This window comes from Dendrobium catenatum, unplaced genomic scaffold (assembly GCF_001605985.2).
Source record: "Dendrobium catenatum unplaced genomic scaffold, ASM160598v2 fragScaff_scaffold_227, whole genome shotgun sequence".
NCBI lineage: Eukaryota > Viridiplantae > Streptophyta > Magnoliopsida > Asparagales > Orchidaceae > Dendrobium > Dendrobium catenatum.
Genome location: NW_021318689.1, coordinates 494314 through 515445, shown reverse-complemented (window position 1 = coordinate 515445; position 21132 = coordinate 494314). Strand labels below are relative to the sequence as shown.

At 38.2% G+C, this 21132-nt stretch overlaps 1 protein-coding gene across 2 annotated transcripts in view; it reads left to right on the top strand.

Moving 5' to 3' along the window:
* The window catches only part of LOC110110085 (SH3 domain-containing protein 2), a 55953-nt gene extending 35223 nt beyond the window's left edge, over positions 1-20730 (top strand). Inside the window, exons 8-10 of one of the 2 annotated variants that reach the window (XM_020841392.2) lie at positions 834-1124; positions 19745-19810; positions 20305-20730. In XM_020841392.2, the coding sequence (XP_020697051.1) occupies positions 834-1124; positions 19745-19810; positions 20305-20427 (480 nt within the window). In that variant the 3' untranslated portion in view covers positions 20428-20730. Of the gene's footprint in view, positions 1-833; positions 1125-19744; positions 19820-20304 lie in introns of both variants that reach the window. The other variant, XM_020841391.2, reaches the window with a different exon arrangement.
* The last annotated feature ends 402 nt before the right edge of the window (positions 20731-21132 follow it).

Sequence of the window (21132 nt, the reverse complement as noted above, 5' to 3'; positions counted from 1 at the left end):
CACATCACAAATACCCACATACAAGGACAAAAATCAGAAAATACATGATAACATTTAAAATACTCAAAATACATGAAGAATAGTTAAATAAAAATTTTCCAAATAAGATGTCCGCATCAAATTGTGCTGTTATTTATTGGCCTTGCTAGTATTTTTAGGGGGGGGGGGGGTGGCGGCTAGTGAAAGTGGACTATTTTGAGTGTAAAAAAAATGTGACAGCAAGGAGAGAAGAATGGCAACAAAGAGAAAGAAAAAAATAATAAGAAAATTGAAAGGATAGAACCCAAGAGCACGCCAACTGTTGGGGTGTTACGTGGCCTTCATAACCAAAGGACTTTACCTTCATCCAACCCACTAAGGAATGGAGGAAAACTCACAAACAACTCACAAAGAGCAAGAAAACCAGAATTTTTCTTTTTATATATCAATCATCATGCATTACAAGAGGAGAGGAGGGCTATTTATAGCCAAAATCCTCATGACAACCAAAATACCATCATGCCTAACTTAAAGACATGACACATCACATAAGTGAGGGCAACTAGGGAAAGACATAAAGAAAACTTGCCCCATAGGCACACACATCACAAATACCCACATACAAGGACAAAAATCAGAAAATACATGATAACATTTAAAATACTCAAAATACATGAAGAATATTTAAATAAAAATTTTCCAAATAAGATGTCCGCATCAAATTGTGCTGGTATTTATTGGCCTTTCTAGTATTTTTAGCCTTGAATCCTTGACAGTTGCAGTCGACATGTCCTGATTGCTTGCATCTGTTTCATAATCCTACTAGTACCTAATGTGTTCTTTTTTTATCATAGATGGTTCAATTAAAGCCTCAGGATGAATCTGCTTCAAATTTAACAAATCAGACTAAACAACATCTGCCAACTGCCGATATTGATGCCACGGCTCCAAATGAAAATGTAGAGAATAGGAACAGTCAATCTAGTGGCTCATTTGCAGATACTGAGAATGCATCCGATGATATCAAGATAAATCACTCTGCAGAATCCCCAGAAAACAAAAATAATGAGAATCTAAATACCAAGGTGGATCATTCCAGGGAAATTCCAGCAAATGGTCAACGTGGTACATATTATGTTGCAGAAGTAAGGCTTTCCACCTAATCTGAAACATTTACTCTGTTATTAGATGTTTAATGCATACAAAAATATTCTCACATGTTTTTCTTTAGGATATCAAGATATTTTGTCTAAGAAATTATGGTTGTAAATTACTAATAATAAAATCATAGTTGACTATAACGGTAGCATCCAATTATAGGATGCCTTTATATTTTATGTTGAGAAATTAAGAATGTGAAACATTACTAGAAAATAATAGTTGAATCTATAGTGGCAACATCTGACAACTAGATGTAGTCATTAATCTGGTAATCATGTTGAAAAATCTTGTTGTGTTTTGTTCATTAATATTCTTTTATAATTTTTTTTATTTTTTCTCATAATGATTTAATTAGGTAAATGGCTTAAAATAGTGTCTCTACTATTTTTATGGCTAATTTAGTTCCAGAGTATTATATTTCTCCGATTTAATCCCTCGACTATATAAAACTTATCCCAAATAGTTCCTCACAAAAAATTGACAAAATTTAGGATACAAAATTGATCCGAATTTAGTCCTTTGGTCATAAAATTTTTATCCTAATTTAGTGCTAGAGGGACTAATTTGGGATCAATTTTATATCATCGGTGGAATTTGAAGAAATGTGATACTCTTGTAACTAAATTGGCTAAATACAAATAATCAAGAAACTATTTTAGGTTTTTTTCTTCCTCTAATTAATTAGGTATTCTCTAAATCCCAATAAAGGATTCAAAAGACTCAATTGAAGAGCCAAGGATATATTTTGCTAAAGCATAACTTAAGCTAGAGGAACTAACATCCTCTTTGAACGGCTTAATCTTACCACAATATGCTTTTAGTAAAATAATGCAGGTTTCCTATATCTTGATTGTGGCTTGATATTAGCCAATATATAGCTCTTAAGAAGCTACATAATTAATATAAGTAATCATCAATTTCGACAGATTGATGTAGTAAATGTTGGAAACAATGTAATAAAAGCCTATCAGTTAATGTGAACACATTCCCCCTAGTGCCCAAAATTGGAACCAGTAACTAATCTCAACATTGAAGTATTGAAAAAACTTTTATAAGAAAAACATCTCAAATATCCTTGATATTCAGATATAATTGTAATTTTAAATAAAAATCATGATTCCAATTATAGTAATTAGTATCGACACAATAGAAGTAAGTGGATCAATAAAGTATCCGAACTCTAATAAAAATTCATTATTGACGGCCCAATACATAGATATTGATAGGTCAAGCTTCCATTTATTTGTTGAAAAGATAGATTGGCCGAAAACTACATAACTATACTTGGTAGTAAACCACTTCTGAAAGCCCGCATAATATGAAGATCTTTTGTTGCTATCGGAATAAGTAGAAGTTCAAATTCTTTTCATAGTAATTGGGAGCGAAAAAAGGGATAGTATCCATGCATATATATATATATATATATTTATATATATGTATGACTCTAATATAATATCTTATATTTTATATATTATATATTCAAATATATTAAATAATAACTTGTAACAGATGGCAAGCTAATGTGTTATTATAACAGATGGCAAGCTAATGTTTCATGTATGTCAGCTTGCCAAGTGATTGCACATTTAACGTGTGACACCTATTGGTGGAGAAATTATTCTATGCGTAGGTCGGACGCAACTCTACGTCCTGCGGCTAATCAGATGCAGTCACATCAGCAGTATCGAGCTGTACTGAGCAGTATTGAGCCGCGGTATTGAGCGAAGGGGTGATGTGGTGCATTCTGGTTTGTCTTCGAACCACGTTCGGCGTCCGCATAGAATAATTTTTCCTATTGGTGAGATATCAATGAGGCAAAGGACTGGGAAAAGTTCCAATAGGCTGCGATGTCTAGGATCTTAGTAGGTTGCAGGATTTTTGATTTCACGCTAAGACGAGGATACGCTAAACTTAACAACATGAAGCAGGAATAGAAAAGTGATGAAGATGAACTTTTTTTACCTGAAAAGGCTTGGTTTCTAAAAGTTGCACCATATTTTCATCTAATCTTTGTGTCATCTTTTGCATGAGCTAGCTATTGCCAATCTACAAATCTTATTTACTTCTTTTTTGCTTTAAATATCATCTATTTATTTTGTTTGAATATTTAAATTATTTCATAAGCGCTTTATTTGTGTTGATAATCAGGATCAGATCAGCTTTTTGTTTTAAGTAGATTGGAGAATAAGAACAAATGAAAGGCCAACATGGGATACGTTTTGCGATGCTTTAATGTAGTCCTTTTGATTATGGGAACATTGTTATATTAACTATCCATCCAAGCATGAAGTTTTCATTGATCTTTTTGCCCACTACTTGATGGATTGAGCGTAACTAAAGGTGTAAAAAAAGGCATAATGGTGTTAAATGTTGGTTTTCTGGCATTAGTCAATGCAGTCTTTGAGAGATAATTGCTATTTATTGAGATTATCTGACGCAGGCAGGAACCTGTCAGAAGATTTGTTATATCCTTCAGTTTGCATAGGACATATTTTCTGTATATATAAGTTACCTTTATTTGATGACGTTCTACAAGCTGCCCCTTATTCGAGGAGCATGTATAGTAGTGGTTGTAGATGTTGACATCGTAAGTCCAAGGGTACTCATCTCATGGTATTCCCAATCTGATTTCTTAGGCAAGTTTCTTAGACATTATCATTTTGGTTATTGTTAAGCATAAACTTAGGTTGCGAAGCAAAATAATTCTCCACTTTCTTGATCCATTTCAACTGGGAATATGATATAGAATATCAGGCTTATTTTGAAGGCTCCACTACAAGATTTCAAAATCAAGAGCTTAAAATGTGATAAAGAGTTTGGAGGTCATCATTAAGTAAGCATCACTAAAGATTATTGCTATGGAACTCAAAAGAATATAATAAAAATGAGAAGTTGAATTTTAAAATTTTAGCCCAAAAATTTTGAAATTTCAACTTTTAATTTGTTATTTTTGTATGGGACTCTTGAGATTTTTTTTTCTATATTTCAATTATCTTTAGGCTTGATTAATAAGTGATATGATTGGCCACTCTATTTTCCTCCTAAAAATTCACAATCCCTTGATTATAGGTATAAGATTAAAGTGGATTCTACTCTTCCAATTTGCTTGGCTTGCCATAACTTTTTTGATGTGCCGTCGGCGCAGGAGGGGCGGGCTGGACCGGTCCATGTGTATTCACAGCGGAACAGAGAAAAAGGGGGGCGGGATTTAGAGGTGGGCCAGGCTTTGCTTATTTCATCTTAGGAGGGAAATTTTGAATATGTGAGGCTGTTTTAGGAAGTTCTTAATTGTCCTTTGTGTTTAATTAGGGGATTGGGGGGGAATTGGGGATTATCTTGAATTTGAATCTTGTTTGAGATCTAGGATTTGTTTTGGGCTCTTGGAGTTGCCGGAGATTGTGGAGAGTAATTCCTTCCTCTCGAATTGAAGGTAATTGTATCTTTGCTTGTTGTTTTGCATCTTCTATTGGAATACAAGAGATTTGCTTCGTTTTCTCTCAGATTTTTAGTGAATATCTCTTGTTTCTCCCTATTTTGTGGCTGATTTCTGCTGTGGACAGCAACAAAATTGTTTTGATTTACTGATTTGGGTTAGGAATACTTGTGAATGTTAGTAATTCCTATCAAATTGGTATCAGAGCGTCGTTTTTGGGACCGTTGGCAGCTGAAATCCTGAAAATTTCAGCAGCTTCTTCGTTCCCGGAATAAGATCTTTGAGATTCTTGGGAAGAACGATGGCAGGGAAGAAGGTAGAAGTCTTGGAAGGCAAAATCGGACAATTGAAATCCGATTTCGAGGGAAGATTTTTTGATTTCCAAAGTCAAATCACCTCCAACAATGAAAGGTTGGAGGGGAAGTTCACCGTGATGGAAGAAATGATGAAGAAATTACTTGAAATGAAGACCAATCCGGCGACATCGGAAGTACAAGAGACCACCGACGGCCATGTCATGGGAGGAAAATCCGAACCTGTTATGGGGAAGGAGGAATTCGGAGGTGGAGATCTTGGAGGAGGATAATGACATACCCACTCTAGAACCGCTTTCTAGAGAAGAGAGGAGTAGGGGATACGACCAACGGGAGGCTGATTTGGTCGGAAGGAGGGAAGAATTCAATCGCCGAGGTGCTGAATTTGAAATAATCCAGCATCGAGGTGCTGATTTTGAAGGGGGAAGAAGAGAATTTCATCGCCGAGATGCTGAATATGAAAGAATTCAACATCGAGGGGCTGTTTTGGAAGGAAGAAGGGAGGAAAGTCATTGTCGAGGTGCTGAATTTGAAGGAATTCAGCGTCGAGGTGATGATTTGAAGGGAGAAGAGAAGAATATGAAGAGGGATTTGAGTATAACCGTCGGAGGGATGATCGGGACACTTGGGGAACTCTCTCCTTCGAGGAATGGGAGGTTACGGAGGTACCGGGGAAACTGAGGAGATCCATAGGTGAGGAAGCTGAAGATGCCCGTCTTTGAGGGTGAGGATGACCATGGTTGGATCTACAAGGTGGAGCGTTACTTCGCTGTCAACGGGTTGACAGAGGAAGAAAAGCTGACGACAGCGGTACTATGTTTGGAAGGAAAGGCCTGGCCTTTCCTTCAGTGGCATGATAGGAGGGAGCCCATCCGGAGTTTGAGAGAGTTCAAGGATTGCTTACTAGAGAATTTCCGAGCCGATGGGGGAGGAGACTTCTATGAGCAATTCTTTGCTCTGACTCAGGAGGGGACAGTGACAGAATATCGGGACAAGTTCAAGTACTTGGCTAGCAGATTAGATCACATTTCAGAGTCAGCCTTGGAAGGTCATTTCATGAAAGGGCAGAAATCGGAGATCCGATCAGCAGTCAGGGTGTTGGAGCCGTGGAACCTAGGGAAGGCTATGGGGCTGGCGCAATTGGTGTAAGATCAGAAGAAATCAGAAAGAGGAGCTCGAGGGAACTATTATGGGGGCTCATACAAGATGACTACCACCTTCCTACCAACAAAAGGGGGAGCATCAGGGGGTCAAAAGGAAGCACCCAAGGAGAAGACTGGAGGGGGAAATGGGGGGCAGTTCAAAAAGTTGATAGAAAAGGAGCAAAGGGGTTGTGCTTCAGGTGTGATGAGAAGTAAATGCCGGGACATAGGTGCAAGGACCGAACTCTTCAGGTTCTCCTTGTCTGTGAAGACGAGGAAGACGAGGAGGGAGGCGGGAGCAGATCTGAAGAGGAGGAGAAACTGCACCTAGACGTGGTAGAAGTCTCTCTGAACTCTGTAGTGGGATTCACTCTGAGTCACACTATGAAAGTGAGAGGAGAGATAGTTGACCGTGAGGTGTTGGTGCTGATAGATAGTGGGGCAACCCACAACTTCATTTCCACCAAGATCATTGAGCTGCTGGGGATGGAGTTAGTGAATACTGGAGGGTATGGGGTGATGATGGGCACCAGGAAAGTGGGAGATGGGGAGAGGAGTTTGTAGAGGAGTGGTGCTGAAGATTCAGGGGATCCAGGTGAGGGAGGACTTCCTCCCCTTGGAACTGGGGAGCACTGACGTCATATTGGGGATGAAATGGTTGTAGACATTAGGAGAGACCAAGATCAACTGGGGGACACTGAGGATGGAGCTGGTGATAGGGGGGAGAAGGAGGATTATTCAGGGTGATGCTGGGCTGACCAAGGTTGGGGTTTCTCTCAAATCCCTTATCAGAACCATTAAGGGGGAGGGAGGAGGCTACTTGGTCGAGTTGCACCACTTGGAAGGGGTCAGACTCGAGGAAGAGGGCAATGTTCCATCATCAGTGCAACCGCTCATACATCAGTTCAACGAGGTATTTCAAACCCTCCAGGGTTTACCTCCTCAGAGGGAGCTGGAGCACACCATCACCTTGAAAGAAGGGGAAACACCGATCAGTGTCCGGCCTTATCGTTACCCACAGATCCAGAAAGATGAGATTGAAAAGCTGATTCGGGAAATGCTGGAGGCGGGGATGATCAGACCCAGCGGCTAGTCCAGTTCTCCTGGTCTAGAAGAAGGATGGGAGTTGGAGATTCTGTGTGTATTATAGGGCTCTAAATAAGGGCACTGTATCAGACAAGTTCCCAATTCCATTGATTGACGAGTTGTTGGATGAGCTACATGGGGTAGTGGTATTTTCCAAGTTGGATTTGAAATCTGGATACCACCAGATCAGGATGAGAGTGGTTGACGGTCCGAAGACATCTTTTAGGATATATGAGGGACATTATGAATTTCTGGTGATGCCCTTTGGATTGACTAACGCTCCTGCAACTTTTCAATCCTTGATGAATAGGGTATTCAAGCAGTAGAGACAGATGCATCGGGATATGGGCTAGGTGCAGTATTGATGTAGAATCACAGGCCAGTAGCATACTTCAGTCAAGTGCTTTCATCCAGAGCTAAATTGAAGTCAGTGTATGAATGAGAGCCGATGGACATTGTCTTGGCTATTCAAAAGTGGTGGCCGTATCTCTTGGGAAGGCACTTTATCGTGCGGACTGATCAGAGGAGCTTGAAGTTCCTCTTGGAGCAAAGGATGGTGACTAAGGAGCACCAGCGGTGGCTATTCAAACTCTTGGGTTACGACTTCGAGATCTAGTACAGGCCAGGTTTGGAAAACAAAGCAGCGGACGATCTATCCAGATGTGTGGGAGAGCTCTAGGAGTTAGCTTTGTCTGTACCATTGATGGTCGACTGGGGGGCCATCCAGGAAGAAAGCATGTTAGATGAGGAATTTGTAAAACCCTTACAAAGCTGATTTTTTTTTGGGCAGTTCGTCTGTACGAACTGGATTTAGTACTGGGCGAACTGAAGAAATTTGTGAAGAAATCTGTCATTTTCGTCTGTCGAACCTGGAGCATCGGGACGATCCGTCTGTACGAAATCTGTCCAGAGAGCAAGTCGCCCGGGACGAATTTTAATTTCGTCTGTACGAAATTTGTCCAGAGAGCACATCGTACCGGGACGAATTGTAGATCGTCCGGGACGATCAGTGTTGATAAATATCGGATTCGAGATATTTTGGATCATTTGAAGAGAGAGAAAGAGAAGGCAGGAGAGAGAAAGAGAAGGAAGAGAAGGAAAAGCCGGATTTCGGAGGCCGCGGAGCGCTTTTCGTCCGACGACGTAGTTGGAAGATTTGTTTGTCTCGCTGTAAGGACTCCGAATCCTATTTCTGTTTTCAGAGATATTGATTTTTGATCGAGTTGTGCACTGTTTTATATTTTCGTAGTCGAATTTTGGACATGATTTTGTATTGAGACAACTTTCATCGCACAACTTTTAGAATGTTATAGATATGAATATTGTACACGATTTGAGTGTTTTCTACGATGATTTTACTGGTCGGAATTGGTTCTACGCGATTTTAATTGAATAGAAAAATATCAGGATGTTATTTGATATGAATTCAGTAGAACAATAGCCTTATATTGATGTTGTGAATATTCTGTGTGAATTTGGAAATTAGTGCTTTTTGCAGTTTTTTTTTTGTGTAAATCGGTAGACTGCCGTTACTCTGCCGAATTTTCGTAGGATTTCTGATTTGTCTGAGATTGATAGATTGAATAGATATGAATGTGAATATTAATATGATTGCTTTAATATTGACTATTGAATTGATTATTGATTGATTATTGATACTGGAACATAAGTGGAACCTGGTTGAACGTTGGTTGGAGATTGAATTGACCTGTACAGGATGGTGGGCCGACGGGCTTTCCTTTAAACATTGATTATGGATATATGGATGGGAGTCATAAGGAGTTCTTATAGATATGCCGACGGGCGGCCGACGGGCAATAGAGTGACGACTCTTTTTTTTGAAACCAACGTATGGATATCTACAACAGCAATATGGATTCTACAACAGCAACATAGCCAGTTGATTGTACTTGTCCAGTATTATCGTATTGAATGCATGTTTACTGTATTGACATACAGATTTACTGCTTTATCGATTTCTGCTTTATTGATTTGATCGGATTTACTATATTGTACGATTTCATCGATTTCATTGATTGATCATTTGAGCATGAATACTATTGATTATTGACATTGATATGGATATGATGGATATAGATATTGTATAGATTCATTGCTACGGATATGGATATAGATTTATTGATATTGCTTATAGACTCATTGATACTATTGATTCTGCATTGTATTGACTTGCTACATTTGATTTATTGATAGGATAAATTGAGATTTATCGTATTGCTTTTCCGATTGATTTTATTGACTAGATAGCATAGATTTGATTTGATTTGATTGATTGATTCGACACGACTGATTTGACGGATTGATTGTTTTGACGGATTGATTGATTTTCTTCTGTATACGGATTTCTTCGAGATTGACGTGTATTGATTGAGCTAGATTTATCAATTTGCCTGTTGCTGCATTGACTGGTTTCATTGACTATGGATTTCTGTATTGCATAAATCCGTATTGCATAGACTCATTGACCATTGACTGATATGGATTTGATTGACTGACATGCATATTGATAGCAGTACCGTGCTTTGATTTCAGTTGTAGGCTTTGGTGACCTGCTGGGCTATTTAAGCTCATTATATGTGGTTAACAATTTCATGTCCGAGCAAGGGAGTAGGAATGGAGATTGATTAAGACTGTCAGACGAATCCTTTCACTTTGGATGCCTGGGGCGTCACAGAATTGGGAAAGATCAGAGAGGATTTAAAGAGGAATAAGAGTAGCCATCCGGGTTACTGCCTTGAGGGGGAGAGACTACTGTATCAGGGGAGATTTGTTATGCTATGAACCTCCATACATATCCCCCACTTGTTGCAGAAGTTCCACGGTAGCCCAATTGGAGGCCATTCAGGAGTTCAGAAGACATACAGGAGGTTAGCAGCAGAACTTTATTGGAAGGGGATGCATAAAGATGTGGAGGAGCTGGTGGCGAGGTGTGAAGTGTGCCAAAGGAACAAATACATGGCTATGGCTCCGGGAGGGCTGCTACAACCATTGGCACTTCCAAACAAAGTTTGGGGGGAAGTGTCCATGGACTTCATCGACGGATTTCCACGGTCAGAAGGATACTCTGTTCTCATGGTGTTTGTGGACAGACTTAATAAGTATGCACACTTCATCTTCTTACGACATCCCTACACCGCAGTGTCAGTGGCAGCGACATTTATCAGGGAGATTGTTAGGCTGTTTGGGATTCCAGAATCGATAGTGACGGATCGAGACAAGTTATTCCTTAGTCACTTTTGGAAGGAGTTGTTCCGAATGCAGGGCACGATCCTCAAGAGAAGCACAGCTTACCACCCACATACAGACGGGTAAACGGAGGTGGTGAACCGAAGTGTGGAGATCTATTTGAGGTGTTTTGTGTCTGAGACCTTGCGGCTGTGGGCAAAGTGGCTGCCTTGGGCTGAATATTGGTACAATACCTTGTACCACTCTGCCTCCCAGATGACCCCATTCAAAGTGCTGTACAGAAGGGACCCTCCACACCTTGTGCACTATGGGAGAGGTAGTACACCCGTGTCGTCAGTTGAGCAGTATTTGGAAGAAAGAGACAAGGTATTGAAGGATTTCAAGGAACATTTGATGAGAGCCCAACAGATCTTGAAAAAGTAGGAGGATTCACAAAGGTCAAACATGCAGTTTGAATTGGGGAGAAGGTGTTCCTGAAATTACGACCCTACCGGCCGCAGACAGTGGAAAGAAGAAGGAATCAGAAATTAGCACCCAGGTACTTTGAGCCATATGAGGTATTGAATAGGATCGGTGCGGTGGCATACCGACTGAAGTTACCCCCATCAGCCACTATAAATCCAGTATACCATGTGTCTCAGCTGAGAAGGGCCATAGGGGAACATGCCACAAGTGAAGAACTTCCAGATACCATGACGGAGGACTTAGAGGTGGTTGTAGAACCACTAGAGCTGGCAGGAGTCTGATCAAACAAAAAGGGCAACAAAGAAGTACTGATTAAATGGATAGGCCTCCCGGATTTCGACGCCACGTAGAAATTAATGGATAGAATGATAGATCAATTTCCTTCCCTCCACCTTGAAAACAAGGTGATTAATTGGGAGGGGAGTATTGATGTGCCGCCGGCCCAGGAGGGGCCGGCTGGACCGATGCAGCTTGGACCGGTCCATGTGTATTCACGGTGAAACAGAGAAAAAGAAGGGGGGGGTGGATTTAGAGGTGGGCCAGGCTTTGCTTATTTCATCTTAGGAGGGAAATTTTGAATATGTGAGGCTGTTTTTGGAAGTTCTTAATTGTCCTTTGTGTTTAATTAGGGGATTGGGGGGAAATTGGGGATCATCTTGAATTTGAATCTTGTTTGAGATCAAGGGTTTGTTTTGGGCTCTTGGCGTTGCTGGAGATTGTGGAGAGTAATTCATTTCTCTTGAATTGAAGGAAATTGTATATTTGCTTGTTGTTTTGCATCTTCTATTGGAATACAAGAGATTTGCTTCAAATTCTCTCAGATCTCTAGTGAATATCTCTTGTTTCTCCCTATTTTGTGGCTGATTTCTTGATGTAGGCAAGGAATGGGTCAAAACAAGTTGAGTTGAAAATTTTGTAAGTTCTACTTGAGCCAGCTCATTAATGAGCCTCTTCTTATGTTTCAAGCTCATAAATGCTTTCCTCTACTAGATATTAGCTCATTAATGTCTAGTAGAGAGCCTTTTTAGCTCATAAATTAAGGTTCATTCCCCTATTTGTTGTCTCTTTGGTTCCCGTGGATGGCTCTTGGTTTTCCATGCCTTGGCTCCTTGGTTTCCTCGATTGGCTGCTAGGTTTCCGTGCTGAGTGGCCTTTCCCGTGCCTTGGTTCTTCGGTTCCATGCGGGCCTCCTTGGTTCTTGCGTTTGCCTCTTCGGGTTGGCTTGGGCTATTTTACCGTGACTTTTTGGGGGCTTTTTTGTGGCTTTGGTGCTTCGTTTCCTGGAATTGGCTGTTGGCTTTTCATATTCCCTATTTAATTAGCTTTTAAATTAATGTTTTGTGGCTATTTGTATTCTCATTTGGTCTATAAATAATAGATGTTTTGTGTATGTTTAAGTTAAGTGAAAATGTGATTTTTGGAAGCTATAACCTGCAGGTTTGCTTGGAAAAGTTTGCGAGCTTGTTCCATTCTCCTTCTCATCCCCACTTTGGAAATCTTGCGAGCTCTTTCCACCCTTCGTCTCGGCTTCTAACCTCTTTGGTCTCTCCGCTAGTGACCACCTCACCTGTATCCCTCTTCTCAAAGAAATGCAACTTTAGGTGTTTGTCTTGTTTGAGTCATTTGTAAGTGTCTAAGTTTGTAAGTCTTTTATATTATGAAGAAAAGTTGTTGTTTTATTTTATTCGTCTATTTTGTGTCATTTTGTCTTTTCTATTACCTAGAAAAGTTTTTCTTTTGTGATCAAGAATTTGGGCCACTTCCCAAATTTTTTATTACATTAATTAATGATGCGGGCAAAAATCCGGTGGATGGGGGACCCGAGGACCTCAGCCCACAAAGGAAATGAAAATAAGAAACTCCTACGTAATAAGACGAACAAACTTTTACATTTCAAATCTAAAACAGACTTAGAAATTAAAAAAACAAAACTTACAACACATTAAAATTAAACGACTTACAAACTTGAATCTAATAGTAAGACATCCTAAACTTGCTTCACTTAGAGACGAAGGATACAAATGGGGTGGTCACTTGCGGAGAGACGAAAGAGGTTAGAAGCCAAGAAGAAGGTTGGAAAGAGCTCGCAAGATTTCCAAAGGAGGTGGAAGAAGAAGGTGGACAAAGCTCGCAAGCTTCTCCAAGAAAATTCGCAGATTTCCTTTCAAAAATTCATATTTCACTCTTTAAAACATTACATAACCCCTCATATTTATAGGCATGAAAGGAGTAATACAAACGGACACAACATTTAATTCCCATAGGAATCCAAATAACACAAGCCATGGAAAAACCCCATTGCTTTTCACCGAAAAACAACCCAGCCAGGGAACCGAGGAAACAGCCATGGGAACCCAAGAGGCCGCACGGAACTGAGGCGCCAAAAGCAACGGGAAGGCCCCCAGTTCGAAAAACAAGCAGCCACCGTAGGAACCCAGGAGCCATGCACGGAAAACAGCAGCCAACCGTGGAAGCCAAGGAGCCACGGCATGAGACAACAAACTTCCTTGGGATTCCAAAAGCCATTTTGGAATCCCATGGGACAACTTAAATTAAGACATAAAAAACTATAATAATATTACATTAATTAAAAGATAACTTTGAATTAAAACTTAGCTAATAATAAGCTAATCCTTAGTTCAATAAATGAACTAAAGACCAACTCATAAATGAGCTAAATTCCAGCTCAAATTTTATTGAGCTTGTAAGCTTAAGGGAAGTCAAATCCAACTTATTATTGGTTTGAGTTGACCCCCCTTGCCTACATCAGACTCCCCTTCTTGAGAACTCATCTTTTGATGAGTTAGCTTTTGATTCTTCTGAGGAGGTGAAGACGGTGCATCCAATTCATTGATCAAATCTTTATATTTCTGCATGATCTCATCCCGTTCTCTCAGGAATTTATCTTGTAAACGCTGCTTTTTCTTCATATACCTTTCTGTACGTAGGTGCATCCATGATTGAAGTTTGTACAATTCATACTCTAGAGGATTTGTTGACTTAGATGGAATCCATCTATCCATAGGATCTTCAATTTCATCTGGCTTGTTTTCTTCCGTCCTTTTGTCTTTTTCCTTAAAAAAAAAGAGACTCAACAATAAACTTTGACTCAAATAAAAACTCAATCTAAAGAAACTTAGACTCACAATACTTTTTAAGACTCACAACAAGACTTGACTTGACAAACTTAAACAAAACTTGACAAACTAAAACAAAACTTGACAACCAAATCCTAGGACTTCCTAACTTGCTCTGATACCAAATGATGCGGGCAAAAATCTGGGGGATGGAGGACCCGAGGACCTCAGCCCACAAAGGAAATGAAAATAAGAAACTCCTACGTAATAAGACGAACAAATTTTTACATTTCAAATCTAAAACAGACTTAGAAATTAAAAAAACCAAACTTACAACACAAATTAAAATTAAACGACTTACAAACTTGAATCTAATAGTAAGACATCCTAAACTTGCTTCACTTAGAGACGAAGGATACAGATGGGGTGGTCACTTGCGGAGAGACGAAAGAGGTTAGAAGCCAAGAAGAAGGGTGAAAGAGCTCGCAAGATTTCCAAAGGAGGTGGAAGAAGAAGGTGGACAAAGCTCGCAAGCTTCTCCAAGAAAATCCGTAGATTTCCTTTCAAAAATTCATATATCACTCTTCAAAACATTACATAACACTTCATATTTATAGGTATGAAAGGGGGAATACAAACGGACACAACATTTAATTCCCATAGGAATCCAAACAACACAAGCCATGGAAAAGCCCCCTTACTTTTCACGGAAAAACAGCCCAGCCAAGGAATCGAGGAAACAGCCACAGGAACCCAAGAGGCCGCACGGAACCGAGGCGCCAAAAAGCCACGGGAAGGCTCCCAATTCGGAAAACCAGCAGCCACCATGAGAACCAAGGAGCCATGCACGGAAAACAACAGCCAACCGTGGAAGTTAAGGAGCCACGGCATGGGAGAACAAACTTTCTTGGGATTCCAAAAGCCATTTTGGAATCCCAAGGGACAACATAAATTAAGACATAAAAAATTATAATAAAATTACATTAATTAAAAGATAACTATGAACTAAAACTTAGCTAATAATGAGTTAACCCTTAGTTCAATAATTGAACTAAAGACCAGTCTAAATTCCCGCTCAAATTTCATTGAGCTTGTAAGCTTAAGGGAAGTCAAATCCAACTTATTTTGGGTTTGAGTTGACCCCCCCTTGCAACAGAATTGTTGTGATTTACTGATTTGGGTTAGGAATACTTGTGAATGCTAGTAATTCCTATCATTTTTCCTTTTTAAAATTTTTAAATTTTGAAAATTTAGAGCTGATGTAATGCTTTAAATATTTGCTAGAGTGAATGAAAAAAAAATAAATTTTCCAAAAAAGATGGAAAAGTGAAATTTTAAGGGTTAAGAACTTGGTGGTTGACCTCCTTTTTTGGGTTTTTCTTGTAGGAAGACAATATGTATCTTTTAAATTCTTGTTGATCCCTTTTTCAATCTTTCATAGCATATTAGCACATCTTCCTAGCATCATCCCAAAGCATTTCGCCACGACATAAGGCCAATAAAAAAAAAAAATCTAAATCTCACTTAAAGCTATCCGCCACAACAAAGTTCTTTTGACCTAGCTTTAAACCTTTCTTTTCTATCACCCATTACTCTAGATCTACTCTCCACACATTTTTTCTAATATGCAGCCATTCCAGCCCATCCATGCACCCTTAAACCTCTCCTCTCACACAATATTCCAAGATTAATCAAATCTGTCTAAATTAGATCCCCTTGACCTAGTCTTGGCTTTTCACCATCCTATGTCATCTAAATCATTGAAACATCACCAACCACTCAAGATCATGTCTAAAAACATTACCTTAATTTGCCCAAGTGGTTCCATACCTAGGATCCGATACCATAAGAAACCTTTGGCCCAAGTGGTCCCCAAGGTGAGCTCAAGGGTTGGCCATGAACTTATCTTTTGATTACCCTTTCCTTTCAACCAACAACAACAACAACAACAACAACATCAAGCCTTTATCCCACTACGTGGGGTCGGCTACATGAATCCTTTTTCTCCATTGTGTTCTATTAAAGTCAAATTCTCATTTAAACCTAATAAAGAAAGGTCATTCCTAATATTTTCTAACCAAGTCTTTTTAGGTCTACCCCTACCTTTCTTCACATAAGTCAAATCTAATACCTCTACTCTCCTAACCGGGTCATCGAAAGGCCGTCGTTTTATGTGACCAAACCATCTAAGGCGACTCTCTCTAATTCTATCTTCTACTGAAGCTACTCCAACCTTTTCACGTATATGCTCATTTTGTATCCTATCTCTAAGGGTAAAGCCACTCATCCACCTGAGCATCCTCATCTCTGCCACACTTAACTTAGTATTATGCTTCTCTTTTAAAGGCCAACATTCGGCACCATAAAGCATTGCAGGCCTCACTACCATCTTATAGAATTTTCCCTTAAGTTTGAGGGGTACATTTCTATCACATAACAGCCCGATGCATTCCTCCACTTAAACCATCCAACTTGAATTCTGCTGATAATATCCCCAGCTATTTCACCATCACTTTGACATATTGGACCAAGATATCTAAAACGTGTACTCTTATTAATGACTTGATCGCCCAAAGTACAATCCCTTCAGTAGGTCATTACTACTTAAAATTACACTCTATATATTCCGTTTAGATCTACTCAAGCGGAAAACCTTTAGACTCTAAGGTTGACCTCCATAATCCAAGTTTACCTTCAACTCCCTCTCTAGTCTTATCAACAAGAAGATATCATCAGCAAAAAGCATACACCAGGTACATCTCTTGCAAATGTCTAGTGAAGAACATCCAAGACTAAAGCAAAAGATATGGGCTTAAGCTGATCCTTGATGTAACCCAACCGAAATGGAAATACTTGGTCCATCACCTTGTGTTTGAACAACAAGTAATAGCTCCTGCATTACATATTATTAATGATTTGAATATAAGCATTATTACTCCTTCTTTTCAAGAACTTCCTAGCATCTCTTGGAACTTTATCATATGATTTTCTAAATCAATAAATTCATATGTAGACCCCTTATTTTCTTCTATATTTCTCCATCAAATCTCTTAATAAATGTATGCTTCCATAGTCGACCTACCCGGCATGAATTCAAATTGATTTTGAGAAACATTAGTATCACGCCGCAACTATGCTACATAACTCGCTCCCATAGTTTTAAAGTATGACACATTAACTTTAATACCTCTATAATTCGCACAATCTTGTGATCACCTTTATTCTTAAAAATAGGAATAGCATACTCATTCTCCACTATCTGCATCTTTTTAGTCTTCAAAAATAGTATTAAAAAGTTTAGTAAGCCATGAAAATTCCTTTCATCTCCTAAGCATTCCACACCTCTATTGGGATATCATCAGGTCCAACAGCTTTCCACCCTTCATTTTCTTTAAAGCCTCTCTAACTTCAGTTTTACTAATACGCCGATAAAAATAGAAATCTTTATTTTCATTTAGGCGCTTAAGGTCACTTACAGTCAATCTTATTTTCACAATCTTCATTAAAAAGTTTAGCAAAAAAATTCTCATCCATCTTTGTTGAATATCATTCTTCTAAGAAAATATTTTTTGATCTTCATCTTTAATACACTTCACTTTGAACTAAATCCTTACTACTCTATCTCTTTGTTTGGCTAACTTATACAGTATCTCTCCTTCTTTAATATCTAATCTATTATATAAGTCACTAAAAGCTTAATGTCTTTGCATCGCATATGGCTTTCTTAGCATCTTACGAGCAACTTTATATATTCCAATATCAGAATTTTAAAATTAAACCAATTTTTATACAAGGCTTCTTATTTTTTATCTTTTCTTGCACGATTGGATTCCACCACCAACTATTTTTACTATTGGGAGCTTTTCCCTTTGATACTCCAAGGACATCTTTTGCAATATTCTTAATATCACTAGCCACTTTTTCCCACATAATATTAGCATCCTCATGCACAGACAAAATCTTACGATCTAAAATCTTATCTCCAAAAATATTTTTGTTAATATTCTTTAAATGCCCCCATTTAATCCTAGAAAATTGTTTTACTTTATTTTTTATTTTATGCCCCTTTATCTTAAAGTCCAAAACTAATAATCGATGTTGGGTACATAAATTTTCACTCGGAATAACTTTACAATCTTTGCAATCTAAACGATTTAATTTTCTAATAAGAAAATAGTCAATCTGGGTTGTATTATATCCATTTTTATAAGTGATGAGATGCTCATTCCTTTTCTTAAATAAGGTATTAGCAATTGAAAAATCATAAGCTAAACAAAAATCCAATATGGTCTTGCCACCTTCATTCGTCGTTCCAAATCCATGGCCACCATGAATGCTTTTAAAATCATCTACCTCTCTACCAACATGTCCATTTAAATCTCCTCCAATAAAAACTCTTTCTTCAAGAGGTATATTTTGTATTAATTCTTCTAAGTCATTCCAAAAATTTAATTTAGAGCTCATATCCAAACCTACTTGAGGAGCATAAGCACTTATAATATTAACAATCTTATCATCAACAACAATCTTTAAAGCTATAATTCTATCTCCAATCCTATTAATTTTTATAACATTATCCTTTAAACTCTTATCTATAATAACACCTACACCATTTCTAGTACGACTCATACCCGAATACCAAAGTTTAAATCCTAAACTATCAATTTCTTTAGCCTTCTCTCCAACCCATTTAGTTTCCTGAATGCACAAAATATTTAACTTCTTATGAATCATAATATCTATTAATTCCATTAATTTTCCTGTAATAGAACCTATATTCCAAGTTCCTATCCTAATTTTAGTTTCATGGACTAGCTTCTTTGCCCACATTCGTCCTTGATGTGGGAACCCTTGCCTATTTAACACTGCACCCGGGCGTCGGTGCAGCGGCCCTTGCACACTTGTCACTGTATTCAGGCCATACAGCGCGTCGCTTCCAGGGGACGCCCTAGCATTAACACAATTTCTTAAAGGATTCATGTCATTATTGTTCGACAAGTTTTACGCTGGCTGTCGACTACCTAACGCAACCCTCCACTTTTCTCATCCAGGACTTGGGACCTGGCAACGGCAGTGTTAAATAATTCAACCACTCAAGAGTTTCTCCCACATCCTTAAACTCCCACCAAATGAAAGCCTTGAATCAGCCCCTCCAAGGTTACATTAGAATGACCAATTTTCCAGTTTGAATGATATTGGAATAGGCTACCCATCTGGGTGTGATATATAGCTAAAAAGCAATTTACATATTATGCAAAGAGATTTGGTTTAAATAGAGTTGATACCTATGCGTTATCCAATAAAATGAACTTACAACGTGGATTCATAAAGCTTACCTTATTTGAGTTGAGATGAAGCTTATAATGATGAATATTATGAAAGCTTATGATGGTTCTTCTGTGGCTATTTTAAAAAAGTAATAGAATAGGATATCGATTTGGAAATGTGCTCCCGCTTTGACTTTTAGGTGCTACAGCCTAGCGTTAGGGAAATCTTTCAGCAGTTTTCTCTCGGTGTCTTTAGGCAGCATTTATTATGTTCTCTTAGAAGAATAAAGAAGATGGTGTTTGGTGGGCGCTCTCCTTATGATGCTTCTACAACTATTGAGCTTCCTTTATAATTTAGAACCACTATATTTTGCGTCAATTCCTTCAGATCTGTTTTGTTTTGTTTTTTTTTTTTCTTTGGTTTTCATATCTTACTGAAGCTTTTGGCAAAATTTGCTTTGCCTAGAGCTTCTATTGTGGTAGCTTTTGTATGACATTTTTGTCATCCTTTTTTTTTTTAATTTCTTATTTTAATTTTAGGAATTTGATAGTTGGACGCATCACTATTTTATCATACAAAAAGTTTTTGATTCTCATCGTCATCTACCTATAGGTTATTCACTCCTTCGATGCTCAGACAGATGGCGAGCTCAGCATCTCGGCTGGTGATTACGTTGTGGTACGTCAGGTATATCTTTTTAATTTTATTCCTTTCAGATAATTATAGCCTGATATGATTTAGGAGTCTCTTTTAATTCAATTTTATAGTTTATTTCATTATAGGTTAAATTCCTTTTTTTTATCACTTATAGATATAGTAGGCCTGTCAGAATACTAGTTCAAATATCATATTCTTCATCATTGTTCTTGATAGAAGTGTTTGTTCCTTGAAACTTGAGGAATATAATTAAAAACTGCCCTAAGTCAGCTGATGTACTGGTTTTGGATTGTCCTTTAAAATGCATCGCATTAAATTTCAGTGGGTTTCTACAATTTTTGTGTGCATTAAATGAGTTATTGAGAGAAATAGAGAGAGAGAGAGAGATACATCCACTCATTCTATTTCTCACTTTCACTTAGCATTCAATGAATAACATCTACCTCATATTTGTTCTATCTCATCAAACTCTTCGATACACTGATCTTTTTTCCTGGCGTGCTATGAATTAAAAGGCAACTCAAAGTGGATGGTCAGAGGGTGAATGCAAGGGGAAAGCTGGCTGGTTCCCATCTGCTTATATCGAGAAACGGGAAAAAGCTCCAGCAAGCAAGGTGGTTGCCCTCTTATCATGTTAGTAGTCATCACTTCAAGTTCATGTAATCGATTCATGTACAGGTGCCTCTTCGTTCATTTACACATCTATTCAAGCTTTTTCGGTGTTTGTTTTTTTATATTCTTATTTTGGAAGCGCTGGTATCTATTATGGTTATCAGGTGCAATAACTTCATTTGTAAATAATATTCAAGGTTAGAATTACTGTGATTTATCCAATTGTTTTTGAGCTTTGGTTAGGTCTTATGTGTGTTATTGTTTCTTTGTACTAAATAGGCATATTAACTTTCTATTTTCTTTATAGATTGATTTTTGATTGTGATCTACTGTGTTTTTTAGCTCTCATAACTTCATGTAACGTTCTTTCTTGTGTTTTGTCCAATGACAAATGCAGTATGTCGGAGGAAAGGAAAATTTAAAGTTTATTTTTTCTCTTTTGTTGTATGGATATTTGTTTCTTTTTTTTTTAGATTTAGGTTTTTTTTGAGACAGCTTTCTTCCTGCTCTTAAAATAATTTTTTAGTACAAAAATTAAAAATTTTGTACTGAAAAGCTTCTTTAAGTAGTTAAAAAACCGTCCCAAATGAAGCCTTAGTTGTAAGCTAATTTGTACGTTAGGATCGTTCCCTTCTAAAAAAAAAATGATAACTATGTTGTGATTCTGTTTCTCCTGTTTTCTCAAAAGAAAAAAAGCCTTGGGAGGCTGACTTTGAAATTCAAGTGTATAA